This window comes from Saprolegnia diclina, assembly GCF_000281045.1.
Source record: "Saprolegnia diclina VS20 unplaced genomic scaffold supercont1.82, whole genome shotgun sequence".
NCBI lineage: Eukaryota > Oomycota > Saprolegniomycetes > Saprolegniales > Saprolegniaceae > Saprolegnia > Saprolegnia diclina.
The window spans coordinates 69,513-85,749 of NW_008246149.1; the positions used below are offsets into that span (position 1 = coordinate 69,513).

General features: G+C 62.8%; 2 protein-coding genes across 2 annotated transcripts; one reads left to right on the top strand and one right to left on the bottom strand.

Annotated features, from left to right (window-relative positions):
* Window positions 1-87: 87 nt before the first annotated feature.
* SDRG_14984 (hypothetical protein) lies at window positions 88-13,336 on the bottom strand (the record flags this gene model as incomplete). Its single annotated transcript, XM_008621146.1, has 5 exons — window positions 88-166; window positions 208-7,346; window positions 7,391-7,457; window positions 7,512-8,113; window positions 8,165-13,336. The coding sequence occupies 5 exons, from the start codon at window positions 13,334-13,336 to the stop codon at window positions 88-90; spliced, it is 13,059 nt and encodes a 4,352-aa protein (XP_008619368.1).
* Window positions 13,337-14,163: 827 nt separating this feature from the next.
* SDRG_14985 (hypothetical protein) lies at window positions 14,164-15,963 on the top strand. The gene is made up of 2 exons (XM_008621147.1): window positions 14,164-14,504; window positions 14,552-15,963. Exons 1-2 carry the CDS (start codon window positions 14,205-14,207, stop codon window positions 15,908-15,910), a joined length of 1,659 nt encoding a protein of 552 aa, XP_008619369.1. The 5' UTR covers window positions 14,164-14,204; the 3' UTR covers window positions 15,911-15,963.
* The last annotated feature ends 274 nt before the right edge of the window (window positions 15,964-16,237 follow it).

A 16,237-nucleotide genomic window follows, 5' to 3' on the forward strand; every position in this document is an offset into this window, starting at 1 on the left:
GTGACAGCTTGCTGGCGGCCGTTGGGCGTGATCTCGACGACGCGGTTGTCGATCGAGAGCGTTGTAAACGTCTCGAGCACAATGTCCTCAAACATCTCGGGCGTGACGCCGAGCTCGTCGATGGTCCGAATCTTGGCGAGCGACTGGACGAGCATGCGGTCGATGGCTTCAAGGTCGTCGACTCCAACAGGCTCATGGACGAGCCACTTCCACACGAGCGGCGCCAAGTCGAGCGCAAAGTAGTCGCGCGATCGGACCGCGGCGCCGAGGAGCTTGCCGAGAAACTCGAGAAGACGTCGCCGCAACCGGTGCTGAGTTCCAAACGCTGCCGGGTGGAGCACCCATTTCTCCCGTCCAGTGCCCACGTTGTGCGCGGCGTTCGGTGTGCGCAGCAGCAACGGCAGCTGCGCACTTTGGAGCTCGGCGCCATACTGGCAAAAGGTCTCTCGGTACGGGCCACCGGCGTCCTCGGCGTTTTCACCGAGAAACTTGACGTAGTAGACGTTGTCGTGGCGCCGAAAATGATAGTTCTCCGTCGCGTTGAGCTGACGAAAGGCTTGAGCAAAGAGCGCCGACCGCGCGTCTTCGTCGGGCACGCCGGTTGCCCGTTGCCGCATCGCTTTCGGTCGGTTGAGCGTCAAGTCGACGGCCGCCCCCGGCCGCTGCGTGCGCTTGAGTGCCGCGTCCCACAGCGTTTTCTTGAGCCGATGGAAGAGAAGCCCTCGGCAACGCCCGAGCATGTCCGTGAGACTGCCCTTGGGTGCGTCGGCTTCGAGCTGCACCCACGGCAACAGGCGGTGCAAGCCAACGTTGAACTGCTGGAGGTAGCTGAAGCGCGCTGCGAGTCGGTCGTGGTTGGCAAACAGCGTGTCGTCGCCCGGCGCGGCCACTCGACCGTATGCGACGTCGCACAAGAGCGGCCACCGAACGAGCTCGTCGTCGTGCGGCGCAATCTCCGACCACGACACGCGGAGCCCGTGGGCCACGTCGAGCTGCCGTTGCGTAAACTTGGCGTTGGCAAACTCGACCAGCTGCACGTTTTGCTTGTGCGGGCGCGGGTACTCGAGGTCGCCAGGACAGATAAAGCGTGTTCGCGGCGCGCTCTCGGCGTGATAGTGGCCATAGATGGTGACCTTATACCCCCACGCGCCGAGCGTTTGCTGGTATAAGGGCGAGAAGAGCCACGACTTCCACTGGCGCAACGCCGCCGCCGTCGTCGACGCCACGACACCGGTCGTCGACGTCTGTGCGTCGCAAAGCACCGTGCCGTGGCCTTCGTCCAGTCGCCACCGGTGCAACAACCGAGGCGAGAGGTCGAGCAGCTTGTGGCGCACTTGAATTGGCTCCCATCCGTCTTCGGCCCAGTCGTAGACGACAAACGGTGTCGGTGCGTGCTCGTCCGAGAGCACACCGACGTACCCATCTGGGAGGTACTGGAACGACCGTTGCCCAAGGTTCCAAGCCACCCCTTGCGCACCGAGGGGACTCAGCGACACGGCAGGACTCAAGCCGCCTCGGTCTTGCCATCGGTTGGCACTCGGAAGCGCTTCTTCGATGAGGCGAACGTGCGGCCCCAACGGCACCAACATATCCGGGTTGTGCAGCAGCCACTCGAGCGCGGCCGCGACGTCCTGGTCGTTGCGCTGGAGCGCTTCGATGGCCTTGTGACGCGAACAGCCCATGGCCAGTAGCTCGGCAATCTTGGCCTCGCGCGCACTCATACTGCGCGGTGTGCTCGGGTCGCGCAGGATCGGCGCGACCCGGAGCGCGGCCACACGGTTGGTGGGTGCTTGTGGCAATGCCGTTGGGGCGCCAAACGTGTCACCGACGCGGTGGCCGTTGAGTGTGAACGCCATCGTGCCCGCGTCGCAGTCGAGAAGACAGCCGACGACGTCGCCCGCTTTTACGACCGTCTCGAGCGGCGTCTGGAACGGCAATGGACCGTCGTGCCACATGTACTGCTTGTGGAGGTCGATCGCGTAGGCGTCGCCATTATCGCCGAGCACCGAGCTTTTGTGTCGCGGCGTGCACTGCGGCGAGGCCCACCCCACCAGCACCGACCCGCCCGAGAGGAGCGCGACCTCGTAATAGACCTTGCCGCGCTGGACCGCGACCGATGCTTTGAGCGTACATAGGTCCCGACCCGTTCTGTTGATGGTCGTCCACGGACACAAGGACGGCGGCAAACGACTCGGCAAGACACGGCCCTTGTCGAGAAACTCGCGCCGGACGTCGCTCGATGTCAACGGCGCATCCCACACCTTGACATCGTGGAGCTGACCGTGCAGACCAGTGTACTGCTTGAAGCCGAGGCGACCTGCAGCAACGGACGACCCCAAGAAGAGCGTGCCAAAGGGCGTCGCGTACGCGGTGCGACCGTAAAAGGTATGGGAGGTCCACTTTTCGCCGTTCTTGTAGAGTGTCACATCCGAGCCGCTGCCGACGACCGAGAGGAGCGCCCACGCATTGGGCGACAGTGCTTCCGAGAGCATGCTGTCGAGGAAGCCGCCACTCTTGAAGAGAAGTCGAATTTTCCAGTCGGCCGTCACGCTCATGTGAACGCACGCATTGGCGTCGGCGCCACCCGCAAACAAAATCGTTTGCGGCGTCGACTCCTTACTTTGCAGATCGTCGCTCAAGCGGAGCCAAAACTGCAGGCTAAAGTCATCCCGCAATCGCAGCGTCGGTGTTATCGGCAGCGACACGACCGTCTCTTGCCGAAAGTCCAAGCTGCCCTTGAACTCAATGTCTTTCTGCACCGACGCCTGGTACGGCGTCGCTGTGATCGTGACGCTGTCGCCGTCGAGCCAAAGCACCGGTGGCACGCGCACATTCGCAAGGAACACGTCGTAATGGCCGTTGTAGCCATACCGGTAGAGTGCGGTGGTGTTGGTGCCGCGCCAATGGACCTTGACGCCCGTGCCCGCCCGCTGCTTCCAGCTACACAGCTCGACGACGTCGCCCGCGGCCCCCGCCCCACCATCCTCGTCGCCGTAGATCCAGTCGTCGCCACGCACGACCACGTCGCCTGGTGCCAAGGCGAGCTGCGGTGTCGGTGGTATCGGGCCAAACGCTGGCGCGTCCGGGTCGAGCTGTCCGTCGAGGCCGACGAGCGCGACGGTTTGCGACGGTGTGGCGAGCGTGAGCGTATCTTGGGAGCCCATCTGCGTGTGCCGGTCAAAGCGCACCTCCAGTTTGATGGCGCCGGGCAAACGGACGGTCTTGGTCGCCATGTCGTCGGGGAGTGGATGCAAGCTCTCGAGCGTCACGGTCGTGGGACTGTGGCTCGTCTCGGCCAGGAGCATCGCTGTGCTCTCCATGAGCTTGGCGTACCACGTTGGATCGATCCGCGTCGGCGGCGTCCACTCGGACGATACGACAATGCGGTCGTTGATCGACGCCAGCGCAACGACGGGTACGAGGTCGGTGATCTCCGGCGGCACGGGCGCGGACGCGACGAGTGCTCGGTTTTTGCGCAAAGCCAGTCGGCCTCGGCTCAAGTCGGCGTCGAGCGTGAGCACGTCGCCGTCGTGCAACGTCACAGAAAGGGCTTGCACACTCTGCGGCGGCGTCTTGGACGACGACCAGAGGACGCTCCATGGCGTCTTTGCTCGTGTTTTTACACCGATGGTCACGCCCGACGAACACGACTGCAGTTGCACGGTGAGGTGATGGGTACAGCCGCGGTGCCACATGCTGTGGGGCGACAACTCGACGAGCGCGTTGACGTCGGTACACACGAGCTCGATGGGCGCCGGCAAGAGGGACGCGGGGGCGGGAAACCCACGGGTTTCGACTGCATGGTCGAGAGCGAGCGCCGTCTCCACCAAGCTCTGCAGGTACACCGACTTGACGTCCGAGCGTTCTTCGGCGCGATGCTGCGCCAACATGCGCTTCTTGACGAGCTCCAAGAGCTCCGAGAGCGCGGTTCGCTGCTTCGCGATATGCTGCCAGGAATTCGCGTCCAAGGCCACATACGAAAGCATGCGGAGCGCCGACACTTTGGCGGTCTGCGGCATGGACGTGAGCGCTGTCGCCCACGCGTCAAGCACATGCGGGGCGTAGAGGACGTCGAGCACTTGCGTCGACTTGTGCGGCACGGCACAGAGCGCGTCCATGAGCCAGCGCGCAACGTCCGCGCGCGGTGCGTCCCCAAGCGACGTTGGCGACGGCATCTCGGGTCCCAAGAGACCGTAGGCTGTCAACGCAAAGCCCCAGTCGTTCCCACTTGCGTCCGAATGAAAATACACTTCAAAGCGGTCGGCGTCAATGAGAAGCGGGGGTCGGTTCCCGACTCCAGGCCAGTTCTCGGTCCCTGCCCGCCCCGAGTACTGCGCCTCACCATAGATAATGCTTCGGTCCGACGCATTGCAAAAGCTCACATAGTCGCAGCCGCCTTCGGTCTTGCTGCGCGCGTCAAACACAATCTGGATCTGCGTCGCGCCAGGAATCTCGACCTTCCAGTACGTATCCGCATTGTCCAGATACGGGTGCGGACTCTCGACCGAGCGCACGATCGCTCGGCCCCTCGGCAGCGCGTCTCGCAGCTGCGCCTGCGTGTGCACGTAGTAGTCTACCACCTTGGACAGCAGCGGGAGACCCGTCGTCGGCAGCGCGACAAACTCGGCGAGGCGCTTGCGCAGCGCAGCTTTGGCGTCGATCGACGTGGTTGACGCAGTGAGAAAGACGACGAGAAGCTCCAGAAAGGTACCGCTCGAGACCCCCAACGCCTCGAGATGGAAGTCCGAACGCTGGAAAAGCGAGAGCAATGTCGCCCGAGCGACCTGGATGGCTTGGGCGTTGGCCGTCTCGACCGCGAGCGACTGCAGTCGGTGGCTCTGGCCCTTGATCTCCTCGATCGTGAAGTGCGACGTAAAGTTGGCCAACTCGTCTTGCTCTTCGTTCGACTCGTCAACATCGGATGCGATGACCGCCTTGTCGTCGACGCCGACGACCACCGTGTCTTCGTCAATGTGCGCCCACGGGCGCGCCAGAGGCCGTAGCATCCACCGGTCGCCACGACGCCATTGGCACCACCCCTTGTCGCCCGACGTCGTCTCGACGAGGCACCAGTCGCCACGCACATCTGTTACCTGCACCGTCGTCGTCGGTGTCAAGACGTCGACAATGTCGGATTCATCGTTGCAATCGGTGTGGATGGCCACGTTTTCAAACGGCTGGACGCGGTAGCGTGCGTCTGGCATCAACGTCGTCGTCGGCGTCGACTCTGTCGACGGCACGTAGCTCAGATAGCGTTGAAGCGACGGCAGTGGCGCCGTCGCGCGGGCAAACCCGTCAAAGGCACTAGCATCCGGCACAAGCGACGGCCGCATGCGCTCGTAGAGCATCTCGGTTACGTGGTACGACCGCTGGTTGAGCGCATCTGTCGTCAACGCCAGCGGCGTCACGCTCGGGAACGTGGCTTTCACGACAAACTTCCAGCCCCAATCGACATTGCTCGAGTCGGTACACCACAGCAGCGTAAAGCCCTCGGCCGGAATCACGAGCGGTGGACGGCCACCGCAGCCAGGCCAATTCTCCGTGCCAGCCCGACCAGTGTACTGGTGGCACCCCCAGCGCTCGGTGAGCGTCTTGTCCTTGAAGAAGACGACGTAATCGCAGCCATCTTCGGTGCGCGACTGTCCGTCAAACGTGATCGTGAGCTCGCTCGCGCCCTTGAACGTGACGGCCATGTACTCGGAGATCGAGTTGGCGTACGGGTGCTTGGACTCGAACACTTGGGACTTGGGCATCGCCGCCGTCGGGCGTCCGTCAAAGGGCGAGATAGCGATCGATGCCACGTCAGCGAGCAACTGGGGCGGCAACGACGGCAAGAACGACGACGGCGTGTACCGCTGCAGCACTTTTAGACACCGGGCGCGGAGGTCGCACCACGCCCCAAAGGCCGGTGTTGGGGGCACCTCGGGGGGTAGCTCTTCGCGCTCAATCATGGCGGTGGCCGTGAAGCGGAAGCCCCAGTCGTTGTTGTTGCTGTCCGAATGAAAGAGGACATCAAAAGACGATGCGGGAATCACGAGCGGCGGCAACATCCCGACGCCGGGGAAGTGCGCGCCACTGTACTTGTCGTGCCCATACACGCGGGACCCGTCGCGCGCTCGGAACTGCACATAGTCGCAGTCCAACTCGGTGCTCGACTTGGGGTCAAACACGATCGTCACCGCATCGGCGGTGGCAAAGTCGACAGCGAACGTCATGTCGGCGCTGTGCGGGTACGGGTGCTCCGACTCGACGACCTCTGTCTTTTCGACACGCGAGCGGCGGGGGAGGTACATGGTCGGCAGATTTGCTCGCGATACCGATTGCGCCAAGAAGCGACTGAGGCCCTCGACGACGACCGGCACCGACGTACTCGCAAACTGAAACAAGTCGGTCGCATCGTCGCCGTCGTCACAGGCAATGTCACCAATAGGAACGTCGACCGGACGGCTACTGTCGCAGTCAAAGAGCACGGACGCCATGCGCGCTTCGCCGCGGAGATGGAACTGCACGATCGAGCCGGCTTCGACCGACTCCTTGCCGTCAATGTTGACGCAGCACCGGACGCGGCTCCCGAGTACGACGCCATCGTAGCTGCCTCCGAGCACCGCGACGGCCGCGAGCGCCCGCTGGAACGCCAGTGTGTCGTCGGCGGTCATCGCTGTGGACCCGAGCCACGCAAAGCTCGCTTCCAAATGGGGAAAAAGCGCTGCGCTCCAGACGCGGCTCCGGCCAAGGGCGCGTAGAAACTGCAGGTGGGCGTCGACGAGGCCCATGGCGCACTGCGCCGACATGCGCAGCGTCAGCGTCTGCGCACAGTGCACGAGCGGCGACGGCGCTTGCCACACGGAGAGGATCGTCCCGACAGTCTCGAGCAGCGTGAGCAAAAACGCGGGGCGGTCCGGAAACGCAACAGCAAACTCGTCGTCGACGACCGCTGGGTCCAGTGTCGGCGTGAGGTCCCGGAGCACGTGGAGCGCCGCGCAGCGCGTTTCGGTCGGGCCCAAGAGCACGACCTCAAGCAGGTGCCGCACAAGGACGGGCTTGGTGACAAATGACCGCCCAAAGCTCGTTTGCGCGCACGTTTTGACCAAGCCGAGCGTGTGGAGCGCGCGGTCCATCGGGAACACGCTGGGCGGCGCTTCCTGCGGGTTCAACCGCATGAGCAGCTGGACCTCGTGGTCTTGCAGCGGCACATTGATCACATCGAACGCTGCGAGCCAGCACTGACTGGACGGCGCATCCAAGACGCGCGGCGGCGGCTCGCCAAAGTAGAACGGGTGGCCGTTCACGTGGCCAGTGGCATCCCGGGCGTCGCCGTACAGAGGCGCGACCACCGCCCGGAACCCCTAGCCTCGAGCATGAGCTTTCAAAACCTCGATCAATTGTATACCCATTTCGCGCTCATACTCGTCGAGTCAAGGCGCAGCGTGACGCTGTCGCCGTCGACAATCAGCGGTCTACACAACGCCATGTTCATCCTCCTGTCGTTCTTGTACGCGAGGAAGACGTACGGTTGACCATACGCGCCGGGGAAGTGGGCCGTGTAGGTCGCAAGAACCGCACTGCCCTTGGTCACATGCAGGGCATCGCCATTGGCGCGGTCGAGTTGCGAGAGCGAATCAAACGTAAGCACGAGCGATGACGCGCCGGGGTAATGGATCGGCCACGTGGCGGACAGTGCGTCCGGGGTCCCGGCGCACGGGTGCGACGTTTCGAGTATCGTGGGCGCTTCGTTCGACGTCGACGGCAGCAGCAGCTCCTTCTCGAGCGTGTGGTGCGTGTCCAGGACGCCGTTGAGATAGAGCTTCAAGAACGCATGCTCCTTGACGATGCACACGTGATTCCAAGCGTCTTTGTGAAGCGCGTCAGTGCTCTCGACAAGCACGTCCTTGTCCGTGCCCGAGCAAAGGACGTACTTGAGCTGCGCGTCGTCGGTGAGGAAGAGCCCGTGGTGGCTCCACGGCGCCATGTCGTCCGTGTCGACAACGAGATTCCGGTTGCCGTGCAAAAACACCATGCCGCCAATGCCTTCGTCCACGAGCTGCACTTGACACGACGGCGTCACCGGGTCCCATACGTAGATGCAAATCTGTTTGGTCGCGTGCCAGCTCACCTAGGGGTAGGGGTTGAAACAATGTGCGCTATTGACAGGGAGGTAGGAGACCTGCACCATGGCGGGCCCTGGAATGCCCACAACGGAGCCCGTGCCCGTGTCGCCGCCGTCTTCGTCGTCATTGCTGTCCCACTGCGGCCCGCGGCGCACCTCGTCGCCGACCTTGAGCGCATATTGGATATTGGGCGACGGTACATAGATCCAGAACGCGATCGAGTGGTTGACCAGCAGCGGTACAGACGGCGCCGTGGCCCCTGCGAGATGGCGGCCGAGGGCCTGGACCGACGAGCGAGACGCTGTGACAACGGCGCTGGCGACGCCTTCGAGCTGGAGGCGCACGGCTGCGAGGAGCTGCTTCTGGAACTGCGACACGTCTTCGCGCGATGGCGTCTCGGGCTCGTCGTCGACTGCCACAAAGTGCGAGAGGAGCACGCGCAACATCGACTGCGCTGCGCGCCGCAGATTCACGTGCTCGGACGGCAGGAGGCGTAGAATGTGCGGCAGCACCTTGCTCTCGTAGAGCAAGTAGGCGTCGCGCGCGTCGTAGTCGAGCGCCATCGCTTTCAGGAGCGTCGTGAGCAAGGCCGCGTCGACTGGCGAGATGGGATGCTGCAGCGTGCCCTCGAGAATCCGCGCACATGCTTTCAAGCACGAGAGCATGCTCTGGCTCAAGCGCTCGCGCTGGCGCTCGTCGCAGCCGTTGAGACTGTTGAAGAAATGAACGTTGGTTGCGCACGGATCTTCGGTGCCAATGCCGCGGAGACTCGTCGCAAAGCCGTGGAGAAAGAGGAGCTGGCTGCGCGCACTTGTCGTCGCCGCGAGTGCCGACCCGACAATGTGCACGCCAAGGTCGCGCAAACGAGCGCGGTCCTTCCGCACGCGCAAGATAGTCGTGACGTCGTCGACGACGACGTCGCTTTGGACAAACTCGAGCACGAGCTCGGTCACCGACTTTGGCAGAAGTTGCGTCGCACGTTCGTACGAGCTGCGGCGGTACTCGAGGAGTGTCTTGAGCTCGGTCGCGGCTTCGACTTCGCGCACGAGGTGGCCCCACGAGTGCTGGCGTGAGAGCGCGGTCGTGTACTTTGCGAGAAGGCCCCAGCGCACTTTGGCCGCGCGCACAAACGCAAACGAAGCCGGTGTCAACGACAGTAGAAACGTCGACCGGTGCACGACCGCGTCGCAGAGTGCGACGATCGCTTCTTCCGACGCGCCTTTGAATGCCGACGGCTGGCGCTTCAAGCCCGGAAGACCCGCGTTCGGCCGCAACGACGCATGAATGCTCGACTCGGCCGCATCGCCCAAGTCGAACCACTGCCGCATCTTTTGAGCCGTCCTCCACACTTTCAAGATGTGCGGCGACGGCGCGGTCGCACTCGCCTGCGTCGTCGCCCACTGGTAGACCTCCATGCCGTAGAGGTTGTGGTGCAGAAGGGCCGCGGCGACCGCGCGGACAGCGCGGTTGATGTGTGCAATCGCGCCTTGGTCTTCGCGCGTGTGCGTCTTGAGCGCGATCGTAGCGGCCTCTGCGACCGGACTCGTCGCGGGGTCGATGAGCGCATGCAGAAAGGCCACGACCGGCGCGTCGACGGTTGACGCTTCTTGGCCACCTTGCAGAAGGTGCGAGCTCAACAGCGGCATGTGCGTCACCTCGGTCGACGAGAGCGGCGCAAACAGCGTCGTTCGGATCAGTGCCGACGCGATATGGGCAAGGACCGAGGCAATGCCTTCTTCAAGGTGCCGGAGCCAGTGCAGCGAGAGACACGTCGTTGGTGTGTGCACGTCGGCGACGATCGTGCACTTGAAGCCCCAATCGACGCCGGAGCCGTCTGTGTGAAAGAGCACAACGCACGCGCCGGCCTCAATGACAAGCGGCGGACGACCACCGACGCCGGGCCAGTTGACATCGTCGCCGCGCCCAGAGTACTTTTCATCGCCATAGTACGTCGTCTGCGTCTCATCTGTGTAGAATGTCACATAGTCGTAGCCCGGTTCTGTGCGACACGCCTCGTCAAACGTAATTGTGAGCCTATTCGCCCCCGGAACGCGCACGTCGGTGAGCGTATGCATGTTGTTCTGATACTCGTGCGGTGACTCGATGACCTTGACGACCTTGGCCGTGGTTTGGGACACGCTGGAGCCTTCCGCCGCCGCCATCGCCGTCGCCAAGTGCCCCACGTTGGCAAAGAGTGCATTCAACGGCGGCGCCATGGACGTGTAGATGCTCGTATCGTGCTGGAGCGACGTGAGAAAGTGATGCATCGCGGTGCTCAGCAGCGGCAGCACGACGCCGACGACGCTGCTCTCGAGCCGGTGCCGCTTACTCTCGGCGCACGCCGTTGTCGCCACACAGCTCTCGAGGACGGCCAAAATCGCAGCCGAGGCCGTCGACCACGCGATGCGGGCGGCGTGGGCAGCCCAGAGCAGTGCCTGCGTCAAGGCGTAGACGAGCGCGACGAGGTCGGTTGCGAGCGCGTCGCTCGTCGGCGCGTCAAACAACGCCTGCGCCGACGTTAGCAGCGACGCCAAGTGCGCCACGGCGTCGCTCTGCTGCGCAATGTCTTGGACCTTGTCAATGGCCGCGAGTCGCTGTAGCAGAAGCGCCAGAATCGGGCGCTCCGACACATGCAATACGCCCTTGGTCGCCCGCGATAGAAACTGCAGCGCCATTTCGAGCTGGTCGGTCGGTCGGACGTAGAAGATGTCGAGCGAGGCCATGTAGAGCCGAAGCGCCGCTTGCACGATCGCGTTTTCGCCGTCGGGAAACCGCGTAAGCACAGTGAGGAGCGACGATAGCGGACTCGCTTTGACCCACGCGACGATAATGGCGTCGTCGACATGGCGACAGTGCGCGACGTTGGCGGTCAAGACCGTCATGGACGCCCGCAGCACGCATACTTCCCATGCTGCGAGGTCGTCACCGGCGCAGAACCGGCGCCCGTAGCGATCAACGAGCCCAACAAGCGTCTGCATCGTGTCGAGACGAAGATCCACCGCAAACGGGACGACCGCCACCGACTTGTCGAGCGCTGTGTCGGCGTGCACGAGCGGCCACGCCGCGGCCTCGAGCGTCCCGAGGAGATGCAGTGCCCATGTCATTGCCGGCGGCAGTGCCGCCGCCGCAAGGATATCCCGGGGCGCCGGCGCCGTCGCAGATCGCAATGGGATGCTTGGACCGGTGTTCTGAAGCGCCTCGATGCAGTGGCGCAGCGGGTGGTAGCCAAAGAGCGCGTTGGCCGTCGCCTCGAACGCAACCCGGGGCACAAAACCACTTTTTGAAAGGCTGGTCTGCACCGACTCGAGAAGACCGTCCCGGAGCGAGAAGAAGGCGTACGTCACGACACCGTCGATCAAGTGGACGAGGCTCAACTGACGTCCGTTCGTGTAGACGGCCGCCGTAGTCCAGTTGGTTGGTATCGCCCCGCTGGGGAGCATGTCGAGGCGAAGATCGACGTAACACCGGTGCACGGGCCCGTCACGCAAGTCGTACGTAATGACGCGAAGCCCATGACCGCCATGGACGCAAACGTCGTAGAGGTAGTCGCCTTCGGTTGTGATTTGCAGTCGCTGGTCGCCGTGCGTCGTGGCCTCTGGCAGGACGATCGTCTGCTGGACACTGAGATCGGTGCGCGACAGTAACAACAGTCCCAAGCTCGTACAGGACCCGGCGACGATCAATCGATTCTCAAGGCACGCAAGGCTGAGCGTCAGCGCTTTCGTTATTGCCGGCAACACGACATCGCCCCGGCTATAGAGGTGACTCCGCAGCTGGTCTTGGAGCGGCATGGCCACCGAAAACAAGAGCAAATGGTCGGCGTGCGTCAAGACATAGGCGTCTGCCAGTGTTGCTGCGTCCGCGACCGTCTCGGTCACGTCGTCAAAGCGACCAAAGATCGCGCGGAGAAGCGACCCAGTAGGCGGTAGCCACAAGTCGTCGTCGACACCGAGCTCCTGCTCGATGAGCGTGTCGCCCTCAGTGTAAAACAAGAGCAGCCGTCCGTCGTCGGCGCCGCAGACTGCCCCGACGGTCCGCGCCGAGGACGGTTGCAAGAGATGCGTCACGACGCGAAACGTGCCTGCCATCGCCTTGACAATGTGCGGAGGCGACATGAAATGGTCGAGAAGGTCGCGCGCTGCGGTATGCGCCAGGACGGACCAAGTACCGGTGCTTACCTTGTACAATCCCGTCTTGGGGCCCCAGAGGTACACCGAGGCGTCGTCCACCGCGATGCTCGCGCCGCTCACGACCACCGGCACTTGGTCGGGCTGAAGCCGAACGTGCTGCAAACGCGTCGTGCCTTCGTATACGCCGAGCGCACTTGTCGGCTCGTACAGGCAGAGGCGATGCAGCAAACGGTCGTAGAGCGGCGCACAGAGAGGCGATGGCGTAGCAGTCGCCGGCGCCGACAGCAGTGTCGAAAGTGCTGGCAGTAGAAAGTGCAGTTGGCCGCTCGCCACGCCCAGTGCAAGCAGCAGTAGCACGTGCTCGTCCATAGCGTCGCATTCGATCGCGTCGAGTGCTCTCGCGTCCAGCGCAGCGCGCGCAAAGCTGTAGAGCGTGGCCAACGTCGCGTCTTCGGGCGAGTGGCGGCGCACGTGCGACAACGCCAGATTCGGAAAATCGAGAATCGACCCGACCATGTCGCGGAGGCACTCCTTCTGCACGTGCTCGCCGAGCGCCTTCATGATGGTGAGCTGCATGCGGCAGCTCGCGAGCGAGAAGAGCTTTCCAGCCAGTGCCGCCACGTCGGTCGCGTCCGTCGGGGCCAGCACCGGCACATGCGGAAGCGGCGTCTCAGAAGGTGTAGTCTCGACCTCTTTCGACGCTACGCACTTGTCGTACGCGCTCAGCATGCGGACAAAGAGCGCATTCTTTTTGCGCTGGCGCTTCAAACTGGCCTCGGCTTCCGGGCAGTCGCCGAGGAGCGCCGACTCGCGCAGGACGAGCGACGCGCTGCGGCCGGTCTTGGCCCGCGATGTCTGCTTCGCCTTGGCTTGTGCGTCCGTGAGCGGCGACTTGCTCGCAAACAAGAGGCGCCGCGCCATGTCGGCGTCTTGGTGCAGCTCGTCCCAGGACATGGTGACGCCGTGCGCGCTCGTCGCCGTCGCCGTTATCGGCGCCTCGTCAGAGGACCCGTCTTGCAGCGTACTGCAGAGGTCCAGAAGCACGGTCTCATCGCGGAGAGCAGCGAAGGACGTGCGCACCCAGTGCGTCTCGTCCATCGCTTGTCGGCCTGTGGTGGAAAAAGCGTATCTTTCAGAGGTGCATTCGGCGCTTCAAAATGCGGGATCTGCTTCGATATTCGGTATCTTGCTCCCCACGCTTTGGCCTTGCATGCATCAAGCTCATGGGCAGAGCGTTCGATGACACGGTGCTGTCGACGATCGCTGGCGTCATGACCATGTACCTCGCATGCTAGACGTCCGTCATGACTCGTGGCATCAAGTCCGTTCCTGTCAGCGTTCAATTCGGACATATCCTACCGGAATGCTTTCCCGGGCGCGATGATGCTAGTCAAACGTCGGTTGTATTTAAAAGCAATAATCAATTCCGCTTACAAAAATCAAGCTATGTGCGCAGCTTGTGAATTAAATTGAGGACGCGTCAACATTGCAGTTGCACTTGGATCCCTTGACCAAGCAGCTGTAGGCTTCTTCTCGCTGCTTGCAGGGGCGCTGCGAAGGAGGCAAATGCCATCCAGCAGACCTCCTGAGCATCTCTACTACACCTTGAGCACCAGCAACGTTGATATCGCGGTTGACACCTTCTTGACACACTCTATCTCTACGGTGCGAGCCACAACCTCGACACGCGCTGCGTCTAATGACACGCAGTGTCGTCCGAGAAGCCTAGAAGGATGTTGTCGCTGTCGCCGTCAATGTACGCAGCAGCAACCACCCCGTCAGGGGTAAATAATTATGTACCCATGTACCCCCCCGTCCATTACGGAGGCTGCACAGGCGTGGCGGGAGATGCCAACTCCGGGGGGAGGTTTCCGGTAGGACTTTAGCGGGTGGTTTCGGACAGCAAGGCATACAAACATCAAGTGCGGGAAAGCTGCTGCTTTTGCCCACTTCGAAGTCTTCTCCCATGAGCTCCAACAACTCTTCGCACGAGGCCGGGCCGCCGGGCGCGCCGCTCAAGCTCACGTCCGGCCAGCCCGAGTTCGACGACGCCAATGGCAAGGACAGCATCTCGGTCGGCGATATCTTCTCGACGCGCAACCCGCGGGACGCGGCCGCGGGCCTCTCGTCCGGGCTCAAGAACATGGGCAAGGGCCTCATTGGCGGCGTCGGCGCCTTTGTGGGCATGCCGATCGTGGGCGCCAAGGAACAAGGCGTCATGGGCTTCGCCAAGGGCCTCGCCATGGGCACGGTCTCGGCTGTCGTGGTACGTGCAGCCCATATTACGAAGCGGATGGTCATTGACACATCTAGATGGTCGGTGGCGGCGCCGTGACGGGCGTGACGCAGATTGCGCGTGGCATTGCTAACACGCCGATGGCCATCAAGAGCTCAAACGAAGACAAGGTGTGGAACTCGGAGACGAACGAATGGTACTTGTACAGCCTCGCGGACGAAGCCGCGACCGTGCTGACCGACGAGCCCGAGGCCGCAGCGCCGGCCAAGGCGGTCAAGGAAACCGAGCTCTACGACCAGCTCGGCGTGGCCACGAACGCGACGGACGTTGAAATCAAGAAGGCGTACCGGAAGCTCGCGATGCAGTTGCACCCGGACAAGAACCTCAACGACCCGACGGCGTCGGAGAAGTTTCAAAAGCTCGGCGCCGCGTACCAAGTGCTGTCGGACCCGACGTCGCGCGCCAACTACGACGAGCACGGCAAGGACGGCGTCGACACGCAGCTCTTTATGGACAACAGCCAGATCTACGAGATGATTTTCGGCAGCCAAGCGTTTGAGAACTTTGTCGGCGAGCTCAACCTCATGACGCTCCAGTCGCAGTTTGGCAAGATGAACGAGAACGACGCGGCCGAGATGGAGCCCGAGCACCTCTTTGGCCAAACGGACGTCATCAAGCTCAAGCAGAAGAAGCGCGAGGTGCAGTGCGCTGTCTACCTCGCAACGCTCCTCGACCAGTATCTCCAAGACGCATCGGAAGGCCACATTAGCTTTCGCACGTCGATCACTGCGACCGCGTCAGAGCTCGCGTCCACGGCGTTTGGCGGCACGCTCATCGGCGTCGTCGGCTACGTCTACGAAGAGCAGGCGCTCAAGCACCTCGGCTTCAAGAAGAGCCTCGCGGCCGGCCTCGGGCTCAAGAACGTGGCCAAGTCGGCGCACGTGCTCGCGACCAAGTACCGCGTCGTGACGTCGGCCGTCAATGCCTACTCGGTCGCCCGCAAGGCCGGTCAAGAGATGGAGAAGGCCGAGAAGGCCGAAGCCAAGAAGAAGCTCGAGACGCCGACAAAGGCGCCGACCGAGCTAGCGACGTCGGACGAGGAGTTGGAGAAGGAGGCGGCCGAGAAGGCCAAGCGCATGGAAGATATGTCGCGCAAGCTGCAGCAAGAAACCTTTGGGAGCGTGCTCGAGATTGCTTGGAACTACACGGTCGTCGACGTCGAGTCGACGCTGCGCAACATTTGCTTCAAGCTCCTCAAGGACTCTGGCGTGTCGGCCAAGGACCGCGTCAAGCGCGCCGAGGGCCTTCTCATCATGGGCGAAATCTTTATGGCGAGCAGCCAGACGTCCGAGGCCGGGCTCAAGGAAATCATGGAGAAGCTCAACCTCACGGGTGGCGACATGGACCCCGAGGCCGAGACCAAGCCCGCACCGTAAGGTCCAGACGGAACCATATCTAATGCCTTTTTGTGTTTTTAAGATACACTCCATCGCTCCACGTGTTGCCCGGACGTGGCTCCTGCATCTGCTCCAGCCCGACCGGCCGCAACGCACATCGTACACCCAACCGGCCTTCCAGAAACGTACCACCGCCTCAATCTCTACGTACAGTTCGGACGCGATCAGTTGCTGCTACATTGAGTTATTCCTATACACTGACGAAACGAGGCCGAAAGATGGTGGACTTTGTAAAATTTGCTCAGCAAGCGAGAAGCGTGTGGGGTGCACCAGCAGTCATGGGACCAGCTTGCGCGGGTCATCGCA